This window comes from Aspergillus alliaceus (genome assembly GCF_009176365.1).
Source record: "Aspergillus alliaceus strain CBS 536.65 unplaced genomic scaffold BDW43scaffold_12, whole genome shotgun sequence".
Taxonomy (NCBI): Eukaryota; Fungi; Ascomycota; class Eurotiomycetes; order Eurotiales; family Aspergillaceae; genus Aspergillus; species Aspergillus alliaceus.
Genome location: NW_022474695.1, coordinates 333,219 through 355,444, shown reverse-complemented (window position 1 = coordinate 355,444; position 22,226 = coordinate 333,219). Strand labels below are relative to the sequence as shown.

Sequence of the window (22,226 nt, the reverse complement as noted above, 5' to 3'; positions counted from 1 at the left end):
CTTTTTCGTTTCTTTGTGTTCGATGCAAACCCTCTCCCATATAACTATGAAGTCAAGCTTGTTTAAACTTTATAGTGAGGAAAAACTAAGAAAAAAAGGCTTAACAATCATGCGTGGCCAATAGCCTTTAATATGTTATATATACAAATACATATTTCATTCTCATGCCTGAATGTGAGGGGCATGCATCCTCTATGGCTGAATATATATCAGCTACCTATTATGTATACAAGACGCAGAACAGGCTGTTCGGTCTGGGCGACCAAGGGTATTATAAGGCACAAAGCACATCGTAGCAGCGTCGAGAAAAGCTTAAAAAAAAAAAAAAACAGGGAACGAAGAAGGCACAGCACAGATATCTTAGGAATATGGAGTATCGTGAATCAAATCATGACCACCAAAAAATGAACGCCCCGTGAATCAAACCTCCACAATGTGCATCCACCTAACTCGCTAATCGCTTAAACTCAAGGAATTCGGACAAGAGAGTGTGCTTGACAGGTTAGGGGAGAGAGAAAAAGAGAATGAAAAGAAACGTCATAATCGCATGAGTAGCATACGCATTATCGAGGCATAACCAAGCCATTCATGGTTTTCAAGTCTGCGAGCTGTGCCTTTAAAATCTCATTTCCACGGAGTATATCCTCTAGCCAGTCTGCAGCTTGCGTGAGCATAGCACTTTTGCTGAAGCCACCCCCTTTCAACCCCGGTACAAGTGTGCACAGATCATCAAAGCCCTGCCTAATCAAATTTCGGCGCTTTTGCTCAGACAAGATGTGATTGTTCCTCTTTTGTTCTTCCGTAAGATTCTCCCTTGCGGGCTTTGCACCCTGCTGAAGTTTCGATTTCCGTATAGTCTCGGTTGACATCCGCCGATTCTTACCATAGCTCGTACTCTTGGATCTCCTTGATCTTGGTTTCGAGTCATCTCCCTCAGAGTTCTCGTCGTCTTCCTCCTTGATCAATGTTCTTTGCCGTTTTTTAGGCTGCGATAGATCTTCCATGCTATCCCTGTATTCCCTGCGTAGATCGTTGAGTGGCCCAGTCGTGTCGGGTCCCGCCCAATGGGCATTATGGCTACCAGTGATTCGTTCCGGGCTAGGTGCGCGAGTATTGGCCGCACTACTCTGGGGCTCAAGAGACTCTAGATGGCGAAGCAGCTGCTGCGTCTGTTCCTCCACATTTGGCTGATCAGGCGGCGCCACATATCCTTGATCCATGAAGCTGACATCGGACCCCCAATGAAGGGGCCGGACCTTAGCGGTGGCTTGTTGCTCTGGTGATATTGGCTCATGTACATCGAACAGCATTTCCGACGTGTGATAACCAACCGGTGTCCGGGCGCTAACAAATGTGTTCTGCGGTTTGGAAGACATGGGTAGTGACGGTGGTGGTGGTTGGTTCTTCATGCGACCATTCATCCTAGAGTTGTTGAAATCTATCTCCGGGAAAGAGGAAAATGAATGATGTGGGAAAGGTGGAACTAATCCAGTCCCATTCATGCCGTTTTGATAGAACATGGAAGCAGTCGAAAGGATATCGGAGTTCGAGTGATTTGGCAAAACGCCCATACCGGATTTATCTAGGCCGCGATGAGGTAGTGAGGGTTGTGAAAGAGAGGTTGCAGATCCTTCAAATGTTGGAGGGAGTTCATCTGACCACTCGAAGCTTGTCGGCCCGAGTGACTTATTTTGGTGACGGTGTTGCCAGAAATCGGTCGTGAAATGGTTGGAATTCATTGTCGTGAAGAAATTATCAAGCATATTAGACTCATTATCATCAAGAAGAGCTGGCCCGGGAGGAGGTGCAGGCGCAGGTTCGTAAGGAGTATCCATGGGGGAAAGAAACGAATCTGCACAGTAGATATGATTAGACCGTGGTAGCTCGTAGTCAACATTTGGTATACATACAGCCAAATGGTCCTGGTTGAGGGCTATCTCGCCCCTCACGAGCCTGAGAACCATTCATATTCATATTCATATTCAGATTGAGATTCATTCTTAGTGTGAGTAAGCTGTAAAAGGAGTGACAATGCGGAAAGTGTGGCCGGGAAATTGCTTTCGCCTATGCTGTCACTCTATTGTCGAGAGCAACGTTGAGAAAAGGCAACACAATATGAGCATGCCTTGATCGATCAATGATCCGGACTTGTGCCTTCTAATAATGGGTTCATATAACAATACAGTTAAGTGGAGGCGGCCGGTTCTTCTTTTCCGTACGAACAGACTTCACGGTAGTAGTATATATGGCTGGGGCGTACGTTAAAGGTCCACAATACAGGAGTTGGCTTGGTAGAAGAAAGTCCCCCGCATTGATATTCATAGGGAAACGAGAGAGATAACGGAGTACGTAGTAGTAAGTCTGGGGACAGCAGAATGGTGGAGAGAGAAAGCATGGAATCCGTCGGTCTTTTCAACTCGATCACATGCAAAAATTCTCGCGCTCCAGTAATTGGTCGCGTGATGTAAAAACCGTACCAAAAATACCCGCCTGATCTCCGCCACTCCCGCTTCAATTTCCGTAATACCGGGGTATTGTGACGCTCGGCCCAATTTCCCAAAGCGTTCCCTTCAATGATAAGTTTCTTTCTCCTTAAAACCAAGTAACTAATAGAATAGTATAACATTAACAACATTTCGGTGCCCCCGGTCCACCCCTCCTCCTCAACCCACCCCCTTCTAATTTTTCCTTTTAGCTTTTCTTTTTTTCTCATTCTTCATTGGGAAGGGCTCTGTGTATCTTCTAATTTTCTGGATATATCGTTAACCATTTTTTTCATTGCTTACTCCTTTTTATTTTTTTTTTGGCCCACAGACCAAGGTATACGGCCCGACGGCCCACGGGGTATATCTCGCCGACGACTCATGAACCCCAATTTTTGCGGCTGACAGATGGAGGATCGGCCACCAAGGACCTAGTCTTTACCCCTGAACCAGCCTTAGTCTAATAGACTTGCTTTTGGGGTCTTTCAAGGACCGAGGTTCAATATTACGTTGCATGGCTCCACGCCCTAGGTCACACCAACGGTGCCAATAGACCCATTATCAGGTAGGAAATGCTCGAACTGCTGCCACAGCAGGTGCCCGTGTTGGTTTTTTCAACTCTGTACTCTGTAATCTCTTCCAATTTGCATGATGTTGGTCGAATACCGTTGCTCCTAAGATCTGGATTTACACAATTTCCCTGTTAAGCTCTCCGTAGTAGGGGAGTACTACACCTCTCGTCAAGGTGTGTTTCTGTACCATGATTGGCTAGGAGAAATTTCTGGTGCCCCGTCCCCCAATACTATTACTATAGGTTAGGGCTATACTATTGATCAGTGTTGATAACGATCTTCTACAGAGAGGCGGTCATGAATAATTGCCATTGAATGGAGCCCTGAAAAAAAAAAGCCATGGATTCTTCCACTGGCAGAGGTCAAAATAGAAGTCGGCTTCTAAATCCGTATGTATTACCTTGACCGTGCTGCAGTTTCGGAGTCGCATGCGATCTAGAACGCTGGCACACGTTACATTTTCTGGGGTGCCGCTAAGATTGCTGACTGGACTGCTGCTTGTGTACCGTTACAGCATTCTGCGTGCATATGCCCTTGGTTATTTGTCCTCCACCACTCCGAGATTAATATCATCTTTACGGCAAGTTTGGAGGAATGACTTGAATTCTCACCAGAAGCGCGAAGTGGTAAGTTGTTCCATCCGCGGAAAGTCACCTGGTATTGCTATTTTTATTTCGGATATCTCCGTGCCCCCGTCATGCTTTTGTACCTTGAGATCTCCTTGCGAACCATACAATCCGACAGGAGTTCTAGGCTGATGGTTGGGACCGCAGCTGCTACGTGCACTAACGAGTGCGATACGATTGGAAAGCTTCCCCACGTTCTGTGCTTCTCTTGTGGGGGGCTCTACCGTGCTTCCTCTACTTATTTTTCGGTGGCATCAACTTGTAACCCATAGGCTTGGCTTCAAACCTAGTCTTTCGGAATCTACCAAGTTTTTGCGGCTAACTCGATTTGTTTGTGCTTTCATTTCCGCATGGTTGAGCTTCCAACTACTGAGTCGGAAACCCGTAAGACTGTATCAGGATGATGGGGAGTCCATGGCCGACGCAAACAACGGGGCTGCTAGGGGGCAGCAAGGGCGCAAGGACCCGACACACATCAAACCCCAATTTGCTGGCAGGACCATGGATTTGACGCTGTTCAGCCTTACTAGAGCAGTGGATTTGGTAATCAGCATCGTATGGTCACGATGGCGACGATGGCGGAAATCTCAGGGTCGCTGGAGTCTGGCGGAGAATATAGCGCCAGGGTTTGCAGATGCAGGCGTATTTGCCTCTAGCGCAGCAATAGTGATGTGGGCATGGTTTTATCTCCCCGAACGGTTGCCAAAATCCTACGAGAGATGGATTGGGGAGGTAGCCAAGGTGGATTCTCGGCTGATCGAAGCGCTTCGCCGGGTTAGGAGAGGGGTGTTCGTATATGGGAAAGATACAGGTCAAGCACACCTGCTCCAGTCCATGTGCAAGGACTATGGGTGGCCTATCGAGTGGGGAGATCCCGCGAAAACAATTCCTATTCCCTGCGAAATGGTACACATGAGTTGTGGCCCTAACTGTGAAAAACATGCCATATCCCGATTTGCTCGAACATTTAAGTTTGCCTGTGGAACTTATATACCTTTGCAAATTGCCTTCCGTCTCCGGCGGTTGAACTCTGTATCATCAGTCCGTCGGGCTGTATCCGATGCACTGCGCTCATCTGCATTCCTTGCTTCGTTTGTGAGTATCTTCTATTATTCGGTCTGCCTCGCCAGAACTAGAATTGGTCCAAAGGTATTCCCACAAGATGTGGTGACACCTATGATGTGGGACTCTGGACTTTGTGTTGGAGCTGGATGTTTGATGTGCGGTTGGAGTATACTTGTCGAAAGTCCTTCCAAACGGCAGGAATTGGCATTATTTGTGGCACCTAGAGCTGCCGCGACTGTGCTCCCAAGGTTCTACGATAAACAGGTATGGCTCACAAACTCCAGATGATTATTTGGCTGCGGCATTCCCAAAGTCTATGTCACATCTCGTCTTGTGTCCCCGTTCCTTATTGCGGTCTGATCTTTTGTCCTACATTGTGTCATGTTAGAACTCTATAGTTGCTAACATTTTGCTGACGCTACTTAGTACCAATATCGGGAGCGCATTGCTTTTGCTATTAGCGCTGCTGTTCTTCTTACCTGTCTCCAAGAGCGACCTAGCATGGTCAGAGGTGTTTTTGGCAGGATTGCAGCGAGCGTCTTGAAATGATGGATGATAGTCTTTACTCAGGATGACGCTTTATGAAAAGGCCCTTGATATCGAGAACGATACTAGGGGGACTGTCGGTTTTTCTCTGTATTATTACAAGATCTTAGAGGCTTCTTTTACCCTTTCGTTCTTGCTTGTCCTTGTGTTAGTATAGCCAACCATATTTCGTGGCCTATGCGCTACATATAATTAAAGTTAGAACGCTTATGAGAAGCGTCTTTGGACACTGGCAATCTACTACTCTTGGAAAAACAGGGAAAACACCCTCCAACATGGACTGGAGTCGTCCAATAATACCTGACCTGAGGTAAGTCCATGCGAATTGACACCAAAGTACAGGCTTATCGATAAGAAGTATTGATTGCCAAGGCGGAATCACGTGTCGGCGAGTCCATCCATATTGCAAAGGTGAGTTCTCCGCATGTACCCGCCCACGCATCAATTTTATAGCCATGTATAGTCGCATAATCACTCCACGGGGTCGGTTTCTCCTGCCGGGATTCGGTACCCGGTTACCCGTACATACAAATGTGAGGTGCTTCGAGCCGGGGAAGAGATACTTCACCCGCAATTCGTTCTTAGGCAGAAATGCCTCCGCAGCGCCTTTCAGTACGCCGCAGGCTCAGAAGCGGAAAGCGTCTACACTGTATTATTGTCGCACTGCGTTCCTTGAAATTTATGCCTAATGTCATATAGGTACTTTACTGCGAGTATTATTCTAGGAACTGTTGCTCTTGCATATGGCTCCGTCCCTCTTTATAAAATGGTCAGTTTAAAATACCAAGCCCTCGTCTGTCCGCGGCAGGAGCTAAACTACATGGTTATGTAGATCTGCCAACAGACCGGCTGGGGTGGTCAACCCATCCTTACTCATCGTGGAGGAGACGCCGATACCGCCTCTCGCCTGACTCCAGTGACAGACTCTCGTCGACTCCGGATTACGTTCAATGGTTCAGTCTCAGACGTCTTGCCCTGGAAGTTCACCCCGCAACAACGTGAAGTCCGAGTGCTGCCAGGTGAAACTGCACTTGCCTTCTACACGGCGACAAACAAGGGCCCATCGGATATCATCGGTGTTGCTACATACAGCGTCTCTCCGGGTCAGGTCGCCCCGTACTTCAGTAAGATCCAATGTTTCTGTTTTGAAGAGCAGAAATTGAACGCCGGGGAATCTGTCGACATGCCTGTTTTCTTCTACATCGATCCGGATTTCACGAAAGACCCGCAAATGCAGGGTATCGACACGATTACACTTTCATACACGTTCTTCAGTAAGGAGATGGCTGACTTGTGGGATCAATGAACCACGGATTGCTGATACAGAACAGAAGCGCGATATGATGATAACGGCGTGCTCAAGCCGATCCCAACGAACTGATGACATAGACAGATGATACCTTGCCCTGTCCATCTCAACAGCTACCGCGGTACATTAACTGGCCACATATCAGCCTCGGCAGAAAACACTCCTTTAAAAACCGGGCGCCCCGAAATGGCCGTGATAAAGCGAGGTTGCATAAGCATCACCACCGTCGTGAAGCGCTAGTCTATGTGTTGGCTAAATTCCTCGTAACTTGTCCCTTCTCGAGATTTCGACTTCCCGAGGAAGGTGTATCTCCTCTCCAAAAGAATACCCATAACTGTATCATAGCAATGGATATCTGTACATTACACTTTCGGATGACACTGTAAATTCTGAGAGTTCCGAGAGTCCCATGACGTGATGTTCTGAATAGACTCATATTGATGGGTTCTCTGGTGGTAATTGAATTATCGATGGTCGTAGTTCGAGGGATAGTGTTATTGTATGTACCATAGTCAGCACCCATGCACGGACCACCACTTAAGCTCGCGTGTCACGAACTTCCCGACGCGTCTTGCTTGACTTGTGTGAGAAGCAGCCGATTGCCTCGCACCTTCACGCCAGCTACGATAAAACGAAAACCAAAAATGGCTCTGCTAGTTGACAAGCTGCGACCACGCTCACTCGACGGTCTGTCATACCACCATGAATTGTCCGCGCGATTGAAGTCCCTGGTAAGGAAAAAACTAGCCCACTTGGGAGGGAAATCCACCAATTGACTGGATTATCTCTTTAGGCACAAAGCGGGGATTTCCCTCATCTACTCATGTACGGACCATCAGGCGCAGGCAAAAAGACCCGGACAATTGCGACCCTGAAGGAATTGTATGGCCCGGGCGTGGAGAAGATCAAAATCGACGCCAGAGTCTTCCAGACGACGAGTAACCGAAAGCTTGAATTCAACATTGTATCGTCCGTTTATCATCTTGAGATTACACCTTCAGACGTCGGGAACTATGATCGTGTCGTTGTGCAGGAGCTACTCAAAGAAATTGCGCAAACGCAGCAAGTCGATCTCTCGGCAAAACAGAGGTTCAAGGTCGTCGTAATAAATGAGGCAGATCATTTGACTCGCGACGCCCAAGCAGCCCTGAGACGGACTATGGAGAAATACAGTCCCAACCTGCGACTAATTCTGTTGGCCAATAGTACTTCAAATATCATTGCTCCTATCCGTTCCCGAACTCTGCTGGTCAGGGTTGCGGCCCCCACGGAGGAACAAATTTGCACCGTTCTAAGCACCGCAGGCAAGAGGGAAGGCTGGCCGGAGGCGCCTGGGCTCAATAAGAGGATAGCGAAGGAGAGCGGACGCAATCTCCGGCGCGCTCTGCTCATGTACGAGGCCATCTATGCTCAAAGGTAATAGTCATTAGTCTTATTCAGTTGGTGATTTTAAGCTGACCCTCCTTCGCCGCTAGTGAGAAAGTGACAGATGACACTCCAATCCCACCTCCCGACTGGGAGGTCCTCATCTCTGTGACGGCCGATGAGATTCTAGCTGAGCGGTCGCCTGCACGACTGTTGCAAGTCCGAGCGCGCCTGTATGATCTCTTGACTCACTGTATACCGCCCACTACTATTATCAAGGTCTGATCACGAACAATGAAGAAGGGGTTGGGTCAATGCTGACTAGTATTTAGACCCTCACATTCAAGCTCATCGCTAAGGTGGACGATGACCTGAAGCCCGATGTTATTAAATGGTCCGCATTCTATGAGCACAGAATCACGCAAGGCAGCGTAAGAACCCCAACCCGTACGAGCTATAGCCTCGAATAACACTAACTTATTCTATAGAAAGTAATCTTTCATCTCGAGGCCTTTGTTGCTAAATTCATGCGCATCTATGAAAGGTTCGGCTCCCTTATTGCAGAATTGTTGAGCTCCCGTCACTAACATTCTACGCAGTTACCTGATGGGCATGGACTTTTAGACCGTAAAAGAAAAAAAGAAAAGTAATAATCGACGATTGATGATTGTTTTGTATAATATGTGACAGCACCCTCTGATTTGGGGGTGCTTATTGCATGGTTTCTGCGGCGGCATACAGATTCTGGTTTGGATAAGTTCTACTGGCGTTTTTGTAAGAGAGGTCGAAAATGATATGTCAGCAGCTTCTGCAAACGATCTAGACGTTGGTGCCGTAACTTAAGTAGTCTAGAATGTTGTAAACTAAGTTCTTCCCCATGGGGAAATGATTTGGAAGACAGACTTGATGGCTACGTCATACAATTCCTCTATAAATTGGAAGTGCCAGCCACTGTCCCAACTATTGTGGTTCCCAGAACCTGAACCAACTTTTCACATACGCTCGCGAAAGAAATCCACTCCGAACATATTCTATTGTATATAGCTTTTTGTGGAGCAGATCATGTCGGATACTAAACTCATGGATACTGAACCGGGTGGTGAAAGCACCCAGTGGGTTTCCCTTTGCTGACTATTTTATGTGAACCTGCTCTTTAACCATAAGTTAAAGGTATGAGTCTATTCGAGAATTTACGGAAACACCACCTAAACAAACCGGACAACTGGGGGGTATGGCGCATCTGCTTCGCAAGGCTGCCCTGTCTAAACTCGCTACTGACCATACCAAGGAAATATTCCGCATACGAGGAGTGAAATGAGACGCATATGGGACTCAGGCACCAATACGCCGGCCCAAGATGAGGATGCCGAATGGGCAAGAAGATTCTCAGGCCAGACAGACGTCTTAGGAGTAGCGGATAAAGGTACAGTTGATCTTTGGTTTCCTTCAAACTAACTCCGTGTATAAGACATCGACACATGTGGGAATAAAACATTCAAAGAAGAACCAAAAGCTGATGATAATATACACAAGACCTCAAGCCTGAGACCCAAGACGGCGATGCAGAAGCAGCGAGGACTAGGAGACAACAGGGATATGGACCTGGTTCCGGCGTCGGGGCTTAAAGTTTGCCGGATGCAAATAATGTAATAATAGGGTCAGATGGAATATATGCATTTCATTTACTGAGAAGCAGAGGGGCTAGACGATGTTGAGCTGGGTGGAGAAGACATCTTTTCCGTACCCAGAGCTGGGCTTCGGCGTGGCCGCTTGAGGCTTTCAAGGGTCACACCATTGCCGAGCTTGGTGATACCGACAACCGGGGGATCGCCCTTCTTGCAAAACTCCCACATACCTATATTGAATTGCGTTAGCATGTAAGCCGCTCTCAGCCTGTTCGTAGAGGAAGAGAGCTATGCATACCGGGCAACTTGTGGCCAGCCAATCTGAAAGCTTCCCTGGCAATCTTTTCGTGGATATCGCCCTTGAGCTCAAAAACAATTCTGCTGACCGCGACCTTCGCCGTCCAGTAGTCGAACTTTCCCTTACCCTTACCCATACGCTGTTCGTTACCCTTGGTGTACACACCGATATTGGCGCTTACACGCTTGTACAGTGTATAGTTCATTCCTCTTAGACGTCTTTTAATAGTTTCCTCTGCGATTTTGAGCGACGCAGCCGGTAGTCGGCGGTCATGGTCCTTCATGCGCAAACCGTAGTCGCCCCAGACGACAGTCGTACCCCGAGAAGAACCGCCAGTCGCAACGTGTGGGCGACCTTTGGGAGATTTCGACGTTTCCATAAACTTCGGAGTGAGCCAGTCAAGAGCCGGGGAGGTTGTAGAGAAGCACCGTGATAGCGGAGAGGCCGTAAAAGTCGTTGATAAACCTATTGATCCAACCCGTCAGCTTTCAGGCCTGCAAAGGAAAATTCTGATTGAAGTTACTGATACATACAGGTCGGCCGGAAAAGGGCCAATTGAGGTCCCGAGAACATCTTCGTCTGGGAGGCCATTGTGAGATCTGATGCCAGGCCCTTTTCGTACCAAATTAACGATGTTGGATGAAGAACTCCCAGACTATCGGCGTATCTGCAAGTCCGATTTTCCCCCATTCCCAAACGGGTAAAACGACATGATGCACGGGCCACACGCGTTCTCCTTATGTAAGCCAATTAAATCACGTCTGCGACAAGGCACCGCGTCGTGTTGCCTATCGTGATCATTGGATTTAAGAGCGCCGGGTGGGTTGCTTCTTCAATTTTCCTCCGAGAATTACCAAACCACTATATTCCTGTCCAAGACATGCTTTGACGAGCCCTGAATTATCATGCCTGCTGATATCAGGAGCTTCTTTGGCGGCAAGCCTAGTAGTCAAGGCTCCAGTGCCTCTCCTGCGAAACCGCCCGCGAAGAAAGAGGTACGAAAATAGCTCCGCCGCAAAACCCACCTTCCAGCTTTTGCAATTTCAATTTGAGCTCGCCATTCTTGAAACAAGCTAATGCGAATCATCTCTAGGAACCTGCTGGCAGGAAAAGACGTAAGACCCAAACCGGTCTATTCACTTGCGCATTTGTTAACTAGGCATGCAGGCGGTAGGAAAGTTGTGGACGATAGTGATGAGGAGGAGGATGTCAAGGTGACCAAGGCGCCAACTCCCAATGCCAAGGTGCCAACAAAACTGTATGTATTGCATTTTGATTTCTTCAAAGCAGCTCCGTCGTACCTGCTGACCACCTTGCGCAGGAAAACAGAAGCACCGCAAGGCGAGATCACGACCACGTCGGACTACTTCGCCTCGAGTAAAAAGAAAGGAAGGACATCCAAAACCAGTACTACGACACCTGCGAAGGATACCCTGCCCTCCCATGATGCCGCCTCAGATAACATCAAAGCTGAAAAATCTCCGGAAGAGAACAAGCAGACTGAGAAGGAGACCCCAAAGCGACAGACACGCGAATCCAAGAGAAAAGCTACAACCATTCTAGACGATGATGAGCATGGCGACGATGACATCTTTGCAACGGAGTTCGGAAAGCCAGGTAAAGGCGACGATGACTACGTGGAGGATGGGCACAGTGAAAATGGCAGCGACCTCGAAGAACTTGCAGTGAAACCGGCTACGGTAGCTTCGAACAAACCTGGACGTAAAAAATCCGCCTCGAAGCTAGAGTCGGATGATGATGTAGTTATGGAGGACGTTCCAAAACCGTCCACCAAAGCAACGAAATCGGCAGCTTCACAATCTGCAAGGAAGCGGAAGTCTGAAGCTCTAGGGAAGGAAGACGTCGATGAATTTCAAGGTAGTCCTAAGAAAGGCACCTCACGTTCAAAGGCAGCTTCGACGGCTCGCGCCCCTAAGAAAGCAAAAGGGTCTCCGTCTAAGCAAGATCAACCCGAAAGCAAGGAAATCCAAAACATATTTGACAGTATCCCAACTGTCCGACCTCCCTCACCTCCTCCGGATTCCGATGACAAGAAGAAATTCAACCCTTTCGCTGCACGAGCGCGGTCTCCTGTAGCATCTGGGACCGCTGAACTACCGGTTGGGGCCGAAAACTGTCTTGCAGGACTAGCTTTCGTCTTCACTGGAGTCCTTGACACATTAGGCCGTGATGAGGGGCAGAACCTGGTGAAAAAGTATGGCGGTAAAGTTACTGGGGCTCCTAGTTCAAAGACGAGCTATGTTGTCCTTGGGAGTGACGCTGGACCCAAGAAGCTCAAGACTATCAGGGAACATAACCTGAAGACAATCAATGAAGAAGGCCTCTTCGAGCTCATTCGACGGCTTCCAGCCAACGGCGGGGATGGAAAAGCAGCTGAGAAGCATGAAGCAAAGAAGAAGGCGGAAGATCAAAAGATTCGAGCCATGGCTGCCGAAATTGAAGAAGAAGAGAAACGCAAGGCGAAGGCTGCTAGCATGGCGAAGGCGATGGTATCCGCTGGATCTCAGACGCCACCAAGCTCGCAAGGTCCCAGAGCTGAGGATGAGCTCTGGACCACAAAATACGCACCAACGTCTATGAATATGATCTGTGGTAACAAAGGTGCTGTCGAAAAACTTCAAAGTTGGCTTCGAGACTGGCACAAGAATGCTAGAAAGAACTTCGATAGGCCTGGGAAAGATGGCATGGGAATCTACCGCTCCGTCATGATCCACGGACCCCCAGGAATTGGCAAAACGACCGCGGCGCATCTAGTGGCAAAGCTTGAGGGATTTGATGTCCTGGAAACTAATGCTAGTGACACAAGGAGCAAGAAACTCGTCGAAACAGGTCTTCTTGGAGTCTTAGATACAACATCCTTGCAAGGTTATTTCGCAGCGGATGGGAAGAAGCTACAAAGGGAGAAGAAGAACATGGTATTGATCATGGATGAAGTTGATGGGATGTCAGCTGGTGATCGAGGTGGTGTTGGGGCTTTAGCCGCTATCGCAAAGAAAACGCAGATCCCACTCATTCTCATATGTAATGAGCGAAGGCTTCCGAAAATGAAACCCTTCGACCATGTTACGTATGAGCTGCCCTTTAGACGCCCAACTGCCGAACAGATTAGAGCTAGACTTTCAACGATCTGTTTCCGAGAGGGCCTGAAGATTCCGCCCCCTGTTCTCGATAGCCTAATCGAGGGAACGCATGCCGACATTCGTCAAGTTATCAATATGCTGTCGACTGTCAAGTTAGATCAGAAGAATTTGAATTATGAGAAGGGCCGGGAGATGTCAAAGGCCTGGGAAAAGCATGTGGTCTTAAAGCCGTGGGATATTGTTAGCAAGATCCTCAACGCCCAGACGTTCTCGCCGAGTTCGAAATTAACGCTGAATGACAAGATCGAACTTTATTTTAACGATCACGAATTCAGCTACCTGATGCTCCAAGAAAACTATCTGAGAACAAGACCGACCTTGGCTGGCAATTATCAAGGCAAAGAGCAAAAGCTGAAATCGCTCGAGTTGATGGATAACGCAGCGTCAAGCATTAGCGACGGTGACCTTGTTGACAAAATGATTCATGGAACACAGCAGCAATGGAGCTTGATGCCGACCCATGCTGTTTTCAGCTTTGTCCGACCAGCCAGTTACACCTACGGTAATATGATGGAGCGACCTGGTTTCACGAGCTGGCTAGGGCAGAACAGCAAACAAGGTACGTATCCTTCGATGGTCTCTATGTTCGTGTTGCTGATAGTACGTCTACAGGCAAGCTTTGGCGTTACATCAAGGAAATTCAAGGCCACATGCGCCTTCGTGCTTCTGGAGACCGTGACGAGATTAGACAGCAGTATCTACCCCTCGTTTGGGACAAGCTTATTCGCCGATTGATGAAAGAAGGAAAAGAAAGTGTCGAAGAAGTCATTGATTTCATGGACAGTTATTTCCTCACCCGGGACGATTGGGATGCAATGGTCGAGCTCGGTCTTGGTCCTATGGACCAGTCGACGGTGAAGCTGGACACACAGACCAAAGCAACGTTTACGCGTATTTACAACCAGCGCTCGCATCCACTTCCCTTCATCAAGGCCAGTAGTGTCGCTGTCCCTAAAAAGATGCCGAAGGAGAAACCCGATATTGAAGATGCCATCGACGAGTCAGATGAGGACATACTCGAGGATGAGACAAAAGAGGACGAGGAAAGTGACGAACTTGACCTTAAGAAGGACAAGTATGTCCGCGTACCAAAGAAATCCGCGCAGAAGAAACCCGCCCCAAAGGGCGGCGCGGGCAAAGGGAAGAAGGCCAAGAAGGCCGCCGATGATGACTTTATTGAAGATGACGAGAAGCCGAAGAAAGGCAAAGGTCGAAAGGCCAAGGCTTGATGTGTATGTATTAACGGAGTAACAGCTTGATAGGGAACGTTGGGTCAAATTAATATCTGTTTCCTGGAACTTGGACAGCGGACAATGGGCCATGTTTATTTATCCTGTATTATAACTGAAACGATGATTCTTGTAACCCATGAGCCAGACCAGTGTTTAATTTAAACTGAGGGCCGAACTAAATACTCCAAGTAATCTGCGGCGGATCGGCAGCGCATTATCTACACCCATGTTTCTTGGCCTGATCTGCGGAGATTGTCTTGGTCGAACCCGCAATTGCTGCTCTTCCTTCTCCACTAACTCACCACTTAACCTTCACCAACTGACTGCAACGGCCTCCTTGCCTCTTTATTATTCGTCTTCCTTTTTCTCTTCAGCGGGCTGGCCCTGGTTGAGGACAAATTTTTGTTTCACCATTCCTTTACTGACCAAGTTCAGTGCTTCTATTACTACTCTCCGCGCGGTATTTAGAATCATGCCCAGGTGAAACGCCACCAAGACTTCACGGTGTCTGACTTAAACCCACGAATTTCCTGGTCGCTACCGGACATATTTTTTTTTTCGATATCTATACCCACTCAGCCTCTGCCCATAACTGTCGGAAGATGTCCCTCCTTCATAATGAAGAGTATGTCTAGTGATGCGCCCAACGCATCTGCTCCCGCCACCTTCCCCGCGATCGCCTTTCATACCAAGAACCTAGCACTAAAAGAAATGATAGTTTTACGATATGGCAGCTGCGCACGTCTTACCTATCCACAATCAAAGACGGAATTGGCGACAGACTCATCAACGTGAACAACTCCGTTCTCAATACCCCTGGATTTCGTGCGGCGGGCTGGTCGTCGGTTTCCACAAACCCCAGCGCACAAAGTAAAGCTGCCCATATTCGGCGGACATATTCTCCTCCCATCCCCACCACGGCCGCGGTTACCTCTGAGTATTATCAACTGGGTGTTCATAGAGATGCGAACGAAGCACAACGACTTGGTTTGGGGGAGGATGGCGAGGAAGATGAAGGGGGTATGGTGACGGGCAAAAGCTCTACAGAGGTGATTGGACGCCGGCCTCAAGGACGCGGTGGGAAAAGAGCTCATCGAAAAGAGCGCCAACAACAAGATTCTTATAAGCAAAGAGATGCCGAGGAAGATGACAGCAGTGATTTGAGTGACGAGAGTGACGACGATGCGGACAGTCAAAGGTCGGTGGATACCAACAGTTCGAGGTTCCTTATGTTATCTAATTTTATTCATGTGCTAATACGTCGCAGAGCCTCTCAACAGATTAAATTCCCGAAACTGCCAATACGGACACGAGCCGGTTCCTCTCCAATACGTTCAACAGATCGTCAAGAAGGCCCACAAGTCATGGTTACATCTCCTTCCCACCCGTCCATGGGCATTCATTACCGCACAGGATCGTTGGGAACTGCTGTCAGTGTGAACGAGCGGCCACGAAGGGATACAACTACTACGGCCAGTAGCGACATGTCATCGGATAACGAAATGGGTTCCTTAGCCTCCCGGAAACAGATTCAGTTTTCTGACCAGGATCAGGTTATAGAGTTGGCCAGCTACAGGCGGAGGGGAGCTGGCAACCGGGACCTTGAAGGGCTGGTCGAGCATCCGGAGGATTCAGGTGCTGAGTCAGTGGACTCAGCACTTTCATCTGATTTTGATGCCACGGCGGGTTCGGCATCGCTCTTGGTAGGCGTTGGTATTACTGGCAGCTTGGATTCTTCATCACCTATGATGATGCACAAGTTACCGAACGGAACAGGTCCTCAAACCACGTCCCCCCGCAAGACCAAGACACCGGCCCCCGAGTTACAAGATTTGCCTCCACCACGGCCTATCAGCACAGTGCAACCTGTAAGCTTGCTGTCGAAGGCACTCAACGCGCGCAAACGAGCACCAGCAAATCCCGTTGAGATGTTTGCGGTGCTCTCGGGAAAAGGGCTTACAGATGCATTGAATATCAAATTATACCTTCCGTTTTCCTCACATCCTGAGGAGCCAATTGACCTCCCCATTGCGCGAGAGTCTAAACTCGCGGAACTACCCGCCCCGGTGACTGTCGTTGAGGCTATTGGATTGGCACTCTGGCGGTACTCGGAAAAAGGTCGCGAACCGTCCATTGAGCGCAACAAGTTGAATGTTAACCGGTGGACGCTCCGGATGGTGGAAGACGGTGAGGTAGAATACGACTTTCCCCCGTTGGGACGGACGTCACAGATCACAGATTTTACGTCAAATAACAATCGAGCAGCTGGGGCAAGAGGTCGGGGACGAGGGAAACAGTACGATGAATTTGCCCTGGTGGAGGCTTCCGACAGCGAATTCGAAGAGAACGAGCGTCAGTTCCCTATGTATAGCCAGGCAGTTGTTTCTGAAGACACCAATGATGCGGCATCGGCTCTCAACGTCCCTTCGGCTCAACCGGCTCCCCCAATCAGAGCACCCCGGACAAACCCGATCTTAGGACCGTTCTCGTCGGCACTGAATGACAATACACTCACCCCGGCGGATCGGCCTGCGGTGCCCACGTCGCATGCCACCCCGCGCATGGGGATATCGAAGACCCTGAAGATTCGGTTTATTAACATCGAGGGCTCTACGCAAGTCACGACTCTGAACACGTCTACTGACAGCTACATTGCAGAAATCTTGGATTCTGTCTGCAAACGATGGGGTTTGGATAAGGGGAACTATCTCCTTAAGGTGATGGGGTCTAATACGATAGCACCTTTGGACCGCACCGTGGAAGCGCTGGGGCACATTACCGAGCTGGATCTCGTGCGCCGGCGCTTCGGGCCCCAGTCGTTGACGGGTTCCCCCGGCAGCTCCTCGCCCAACGCACCGCTCCAGATCGACAACAACAGCGTGTCGAGCAAAAAAGGAAAGAAGAGCGGGCAGCGCATGCTACACCCGCTCTCCCAGAAGCAGGATCTCATTGGGGGGTACTACCGTCGGTACCACGTGTTCCGCAAGCAATCCATGTCTTTCACCGCGTCGAATCATCGGGTCCTTACGTTTGACAATGACTATATGCACATCATGCCAGGGGACACGGCGAAGACGGGGTCGGACACCAAGACGCGGTCGATTAGTTTTAACGACGTGGTGGGATGCAAGGTGAGCCGTCGGCATCCCAAGAACTTCCGGGTGGTTGTGCTTCGTGGCAACGATGCGAACGAGCAAAAGCGATATGACTTCGAGGCGCGGAACGCCCTCGAGGCGGTGGAGATTGTGGATGAGATTAAGAAGAACATGGCGCATTACCGGATTTAGCTTTGGTGGGGACGAGACATCGGCGATGTTTGATATTGTGAGACGATCAAGATAGGTAATACCCAACGTGCAGTTTTAAGATGGTTCCCTTCCGGCCCGCCTTCTCGTCCGACGCGACTTCATATTTCTTTCGTAGTGTTTAGTCTGAAAAATTATGATGCGATAGACTTCAAATTTTCTTAATCATCTCAATTTATTCGCTCCGCTAAGAATAGTTTCTGAAATAGCCAATGAAGAGCTGAGCCTGTAGGCCGCCGAGAAGGGAAATCTCCGAAGAGCGGGGCCTTCCGCCGGATCCACTTTTGGGATTGAAGTAAATGAGGTCACTCTGCAGGTTTGTGTGTGCTTGAAAGAATTATATGTCCGAAGATACTGAACTTATCATCGTTAAGAGTATATCGTTGTCTCTCTCTTTCTCTTTAACTCTTTTCTCTCGTTTTCTCGTTTCCCTTTTTTTTTTTTTGCTGTGCGTAGTAAGACATGGTATGACCATCCATGAACCATCGAAAAAGAGAGCGGGTTCCTTTGGTACGCGGGGACGAAATGATCGAATCCTGGGTAGGGAAAGGGAAAAGTGATGATCTCATCGGGTCGGCGAACGGAAGCTTACCTACTCGATAATTTAGAGAGAGAGAGAAACAGAGAGAGAGAGATTGATGATTCATGAGTAGGGGAAGATCTCTCCAGAGTGGTGTCGTGACCTAGTAAACTCATGGCAACCATCTGAGAGGCCCCGTTGGCATTGTTGATGAAACACAGATCTGATGAGACTCCTTTTTCTTTCTCTCTGTATTTGTTTCATCGTCATGCGGGTACAAGAAAAAAGGAAAAAAAAAAAAAAAAAAGGAAAAGAGCAGTGGAGCTGTATAGGATTCTTTTCTTTTTTCCCTCTTCTCTCTCATCGTCAAGATAGGCAGTTATATCGTAGTAATTGAGAGATTTGGATGGTGATGGTGTTTTATGTATGTATGTAATCCTACGGGATTACGTATGGTATAGAGAGAAAAAGAGAGAAAAGGTGGAATCAATTAAATTGAAAATCGTCCCCTTCCCCCCGCGCTTTGCTCTTCTGGGTCGCTTTTCCTCCTCCGCCAAACCAAGCAAACTAATTAATTGCATCAAATCGTGGTTCCCTCTCTCTTGAACGTTGACATTCTTATTCCCCCCCTCCTCGCTCGACTATTTTCCTTAGACTGGCGATAAGGAAGAAGAAACAACAAGAAAAGAGACGAAAGACCTTCGCAATCCCATCTCCCTTATAATTGCAGAGCTTCGGATTGACCGCTTGTCGGCGAGTCTGTTGTGTCCGCCGTTCGGAACCGTACAAACCAGAGGCGTTGACGCTGTTGCTTTTCCCCTCCTTCGCAAAGAAAGAAGGGGGAAAAAAATAAAAAAAAAAGGAGAAAAGAGAGGTCGAAAGAGGGGTTGAGCTTCCAAACAAAAATAATTATAACTCATCCTATTTTTTTTGGCTCGAAGTCTAACCAAAACCCCCTCACAAATTTCCCCTCCCCTCGTTTTTCATTTTGCTCCCCCATTTTTATTTTTCCTTTTTCTTGATCTCAAGGAAAAATTAATTTGAGTCTCCAATGCCGAGCTTAGGAGGGTTATTGAAGAAACGGCGGACCAAGGATTCGCAGACCCTTAGGCAAGAGCTTGAAGCCGGTTCGTCACCCACAGCGGCCCAGACACAGACGTCACCAAACGAACATCACCACCACCACAACAGCCACCAATCCCAACCCTCCACCACCCCTGACGTCCTTTCTTCTGCGCAACCCCATTCCCACGATCATCATAATCGCTCTTCAGGTACTAATCGAAGCCACCCCGAGGGCCAACCATCCTCCATGCAATCCGCCGTGACGCAATCCCCCTCGGCCCACCAACCGTCTGGTCACCACCACTCCAACACCTCCAATGTCGCTAGCATACAGAACATAATTCATTCATCCTCCCACCAGAGCGGCCAGTCGGTCGGCGGGAGCCAGGCCGGATCTCAACAATCTCAAGCCCGGACCACCAAGGGCAAATATTCCCTCGAGGACTTTAGCCTGCAGCGCACGTTGGGCACCGGAAGCTTTGGTCGCGTCCACCTGGTGCAGTCCAAGCACAACCACCGGTTCTATGCCATCAAGGTCTTGAAGAAGGCACAAGTGGTCAAGATGAAGCAGATCGAGCATACTAATGACGAACGGCGCATGCTCAATCGCGTCCGGCATCCGTTCTTGATCACCCTGTGGGGCACCTGGCAGGATTCGCGGAATCTGTACATGGTCATGGATTTCGTCGAGGGAGGAGAGCTCTTCAGCCTTCTTCGCAAGTCTCAGGTGGGTGATCATCCCGGTCTTCGTTGGGTCAAACATGTACGCTGATGCGGGGCATCACGCTATAGCGATTCCCTAACCCCGTGGCCAAGTTCTACGCGGCCGAAGTCACTCTCGCGCTGGAATATCTGCACTCACATCAGATCATCTATCGCGATCTGAAGCCGGAGAACTTGCTGCTCGACCGACATGGCCATTTGAAGATTACGGACTTCGGCTTTGCCAAAGAGGTGCCAGATATCACCTGGACCCTGTGCGGAACGCCCGATTACCTGGCTCCCGAGGTGGTTTCATCCAAGGGGTACAACAAATCGGTAGATTGGTAAGTCCGTTCGTTCCGATTCGCTCGGGGAAGCCCGCCCATGCGAATCTCGCTGACCGAGCCCCAGGTGGTCCCTTGGAATCTTGATCTTCGAGATGCTGTGTGGCTTCACACCTTTTTGGGACAGCGGGTCGCCGGTCAAGATCTATGAGAATATTCTCCGGGGCAGGATAAAATACCCACCTTACCTGCACCCCGACGCCGTGAATCTGCTTTCCCAGCTGATCACGGCAGACCTGACCAAGCGTCTCGGTAACTTGCATGGCGGTCCGGATGATGTGAAGAATCATCCCTGGTTTGCCGAAGTCACCTGGGATCGGCTAGCAAGGAAAGACATCGATGCTCCCTATGTGCCACCGATTCGGGGAGGACAAGGTGATGCCAGCCAGTATGACCGCTATCCGGAAGAGACCGAAGCCTACGGTCAAGAAGGCGAAGACCTGTACGTGCAACCCCGCTCGGTGTATTTTGACTGTCCTTCTCCCACATTGCTGACATCCCCCGCTAGTCACGGCCACTTGTTCCCCGACTTCTAATTCTTCTACGAGTCACGATGGAAATGATGAGCCACGGCCTCTATGCAAAGGGAAAAGAGGTACCTTATATAGCCCGGTTGACTGGGCTACGAAATGAGCAACTGTGGGGAGGTACTCTTACTATTGCTTTTTAACATATGTCTTTTACTCGGTCGGTTTGATCGTCTGGATGATCGCTGGCCGGCAGGACCTTTGGTTTTCTTTGTTGCCCTGTTTGAAGCATTTACCTGTGTATATCTAGCGCGGACCTGCCGCGCTCTCTCTCTCTCTCTCTTGGTCTGTGTGTCCATGGACCTCGGCCTCCTTGAATGTGGATTTTTGCCATAAGCATCGGGGTGACCCTGACTCTCCAGTACTTGCGTCTGGTTTGAATCCCAGGGTTACGAACTTGGAATAAGGATCGGGTGCCCTTTGGAGTTAGTTTCACACTCCAGTCTTCCGATGTCGATCGTTTGCATCGACTGGACTCTCCGTTTTTCATGCTTTTTTTTTTCTTCTTCTTCTTTTTTTTTTTTTTAATAATAGTTGCAAGTATTGGGGTGCTGCCTGGTTGCTTTGTTTCATTTCATTTTTTTGGAGACCTGTATAATGTACATATCTTTCAAATGCAATAAAAGTAGGCCATGGATCTGTGTATACCGCATCTCCCAGTGCGTGTCAAGAGACAGGCTGGCCATGGAAGCCTGTCTGCTATCACAGATCCGCCGCCTCGTCCGATGTGGATCACTAAATCTACCGCAATGCGCCTGCCTTTATCGTACACGGCTCCAATCATATCTCCCCAAGGGTACTAGAGAACAGGAAAAGAAAACGAGGGCGAAAGCCGCTGCCGGCGTCCAAGCAATTGAAAACCGAACCCGTGTCCGATGACCATCTATCGAAAGTTGCCAATTGTTCCAACATTGATTTACAGGCCGGTATCGGTTGGTGTGGCCATCATCGCAAGGTTCTCTGCTCCATTGATACGCTTGCTTTCACGAGAGACACGGGCGATATAAGTCCGGCTGGTGGCGTTCCAGAAGGAGATATACTTCTCCATGCACTGAGAAAGGCAGGCCTCTTCCCCGGAGGTCATGGTGGAACCGGGGGTGGGGATGCAGTGTTCGAAACAATGCTCGTTGACTTTCTATCCTGTTATTAGAAGACATGTTGATCGCAAGAATGGATTTTGGTCATACTCCGATCAGACTCCGGGCATTGGCCATGGCAGCCTCTTGCTGGAGCTGCTTGACGATGGCGGTCTTGACCTCCGAAGGGTTGGAGGCAGTACTGTTGGAGGAACCGAAGAGAGCCATTGTGTGAGGGAATGTGTAGAAGGTGAGGGGTGGTTATGAAGGAAGGAAGGGAAATGCCGGGGAAGAAGTAATCGATAGATAGAATGGATAGATTAAAGTAATTTGGTGGAGGTCACGGGCCGGTCACAGGATCTGAAGGCTCCGTCGGCGAGGGTGTGGCTGGTGTCGGAGCCTCCG

The 22,226-nt window shown here is 49.0% G+C and overlaps 7 protein-coding genes across 7 annotated transcripts; 4 read left to right on the top strand and 3 right to left on the bottom strand.

Moving 5' to 3' along the window:
• Nucleotide 1: 1 nt before the first annotated feature.
• Nucleotides 2-2,360, bottom strand: BDW43DRAFT_270101 (basic helix-loop-helix domain-containing protein). Its single transcript, XM_032041315.1, has 2 exons — nucleotides 1,911-2,360; nucleotides 2-1,852 (listed from the first exon to the last, which is right to left on the bottom strand). Exons 1-2 carry the CDS (start codon nucleotides 1,996-1,998, stop codon nucleotides 564-566), a joined length of 1,377 nt encoding a protein of 458 aa, XP_031902264.1. The 5' UTR covers nucleotides 1,999-2,360; the 3' UTR covers nucleotides 2-563.
• A 1,034-nt stretch (nucleotides 2,361-3,394) lies between these two features.
• Nucleotides 3,395-5,642, top strand: BDW43DRAFT_318339 (uncharacterized protein; the record flags this gene model as incomplete). The annotated part of the gene is made up of 4 exons (XM_032048687.1): nucleotides 3,395-3,444; nucleotides 3,480-3,681; nucleotides 3,829-5,010; nucleotides 5,173-5,642. The coding sequence occupies 4 exons, from the start codon at nucleotides 3,395-3,397 to the stop codon at nucleotides 5,293-5,295; spliced, it is 1,557 nt and encodes a 518-aa protein (XP_031902263.1). The 3' UTR covers nucleotides 5,296-5,642.
• A 105-nt stretch (nucleotides 5,643-5,747) lies between these two features.
• On the top strand, nucleotides 5,748-8,590 carry BDW43DRAFT_298953 (cytochrome c oxidase assembly protein CtaG/Cox11-domain-containing protein; the record flags this gene model as incomplete). Its single annotated transcript, XM_032044643.1, has 9 exons — nucleotides 5,748-5,941; nucleotides 5,992-6,061; nucleotides 6,125-6,566; nucleotides 7,259-7,332; nucleotides 7,395-8,017; nucleotides 8,077-8,245; nucleotides 8,299-8,397; nucleotides 8,455-8,510; nucleotides 8,566-8,590. 9 exons carry the CDS (start codon nucleotides 5,748-5,750, stop codon nucleotides 8,588-8,590), a joined length of 1,752 nt encoding a protein of 583 aa, XP_031902262.1.
• A 599-nt stretch (nucleotides 8,591-9,189) lies between these two features.
• On the bottom strand, nucleotides 9,190-10,535 carry BDW43DRAFT_270080 (mitochondrial 54S ribosomal protein uL16m). Its single transcript, XM_032041314.1, has 3 exons — nucleotides 10,423-10,535; nucleotides 9,890-10,354; nucleotides 9,190-9,821 (listed from the first exon to the last, which is right to left on the bottom strand). Exons 1-3 carry the CDS (start codon nucleotides 10,478-10,480, stop codon nucleotides 9,649-9,651), a joined length of 696 nt encoding a protein of 231 aa, XP_031902261.1. The 5' UTR covers nucleotides 10,481-10,535; the 3' UTR covers nucleotides 9,190-9,648.
• A 259-nt stretch (nucleotides 10,536-10,794) lies between these two features.
• On the top strand, nucleotides 10,795-17,569 carry BDW43DRAFT_298937 (uncharacterized protein; the record flags this gene model as incomplete). The annotated part of the gene is made up of 7 exons (XM_032044642.1): nucleotides 10,795-10,884; nucleotides 10,983-11,004; nucleotides 11,057-13,609; nucleotides 13,663-14,259; nucleotide 14,907; nucleotides 15,001-15,480; nucleotides 15,550-17,569. 7 exons carry the CDS (start codon nucleotides 10,795-10,797, stop codon nucleotides 17,567-17,569), a joined length of 5,763 nt encoding a protein of 1,920 aa, XP_031902260.1.
• Nucleotides 17,570-18,616: 1,047 nt separating this feature from the next.
• pkaC (cAMP-dependent protein kinase catalytic subunit pkaC) lies at nucleotides 18,617-21,270 on the top strand. The gene is made up of 4 exons (XM_032041313.1): nucleotides 18,617-19,899; nucleotides 19,965-20,218; nucleotides 20,286-20,660; nucleotides 20,727-21,270. The coding sequence occupies exons 1-4, from the start codon at nucleotides 19,159-19,161 to the stop codon at nucleotides 20,752-20,754; spliced, it is 1,398 nt and encodes a 465-aa protein (XP_031902259.1). The 5' UTR covers nucleotides 18,617-19,158; the 3' UTR covers nucleotides 20,755-21,270.
• tim13 (protein translocase subunit TIM13) lies at nucleotides 21,238-22,127 on the bottom strand. The gene is made up of 2 exons (XM_032041312.1): nucleotides 21,933-22,127; nucleotides 21,238-21,880 (listed from the first exon to the last, which is right to left on the bottom strand). Exons 1-2 carry the CDS (start codon nucleotides 22,047-22,049, stop codon nucleotides 21,662-21,664), a joined length of 336 nt encoding a protein of 111 aa, XP_031902258.1. The 5' UTR covers nucleotides 22,050-22,127; the 3' UTR covers nucleotides 21,238-21,661.
• Between the last annotated feature and the right edge of the window lie 99 nt (nucleotides 22,128-22,226).

Bases quoted from the DNA above. Each gene is read 5' to 3' on its own strand.
- BDW43DRAFT_270101 (XM_032041315.1), bottom strand. From the start codon at position 1,998: ATGAATCTCAATCTGAATATGAATATGAATATGAATGGTTCTCAGGCT. The intron at 1,853-1,910 runs GTATGTATACCA...TCTACTGTGCAG, and splicing joins TCAACCAGGACCATTTGGCT to ATTCGTTTCTTTCCCCCATG.
- tim13 (XM_032041312.1), bottom strand. From the start codon at position 22,049: ATGGCTCTCTTCGGTTCCTCCAACAGTACTGCCTCCAACCCTTCGGAG. The intron at 21,881-21,932 runs GTATGACCAAAA...ATAACAGGATAG, and splicing joins ATGCCCGGAGTCTGATCGGA to AAAGTCAACGAGCATTGTTT.
- BDW43DRAFT_270080 (XM_032041314.1), bottom strand. From the start codon at position 10,480: ATGGCCTCCCAGACGAAGATGTTCTCGGGACCTCAATTGGCCCTTTTC. The intron at 10,355-10,422 runs GTATGTATCAGT...TTGGATCAATAG, and splicing joins GGCCCTTTTCCGGCCGACCT to GTTTATCAACGACTTTTACG. The intron at 9,822-9,889 runs GTATGCATAGCT...AATTCAATATAG, and splicing joins GGCTGGCCACAAGTTGCCCG to GTATGTGGGAGTTTTGCAAG.
- pkaC (XM_032041313.1), top strand. From the start codon at position 19,159: ATGCCGAGCTTAGGAGGGTTATTGAAGAAACGGCGGACCAAGGATTCG. The intron at 19,900-19,964 runs GTGGGTGATCAT...ATCACGCTATAG, and splicing joins GCCTTCTTCGCAAGTCTCAG to CGATTCCCTAACCCCGTGGC. The intron at 20,219-20,285 runs GTAAGTCCGTTC...ACCGAGCCCCAG, and splicing joins TACAACAAATCGGTAGATTG to GTGGTCCCTTGGAATCTTGA.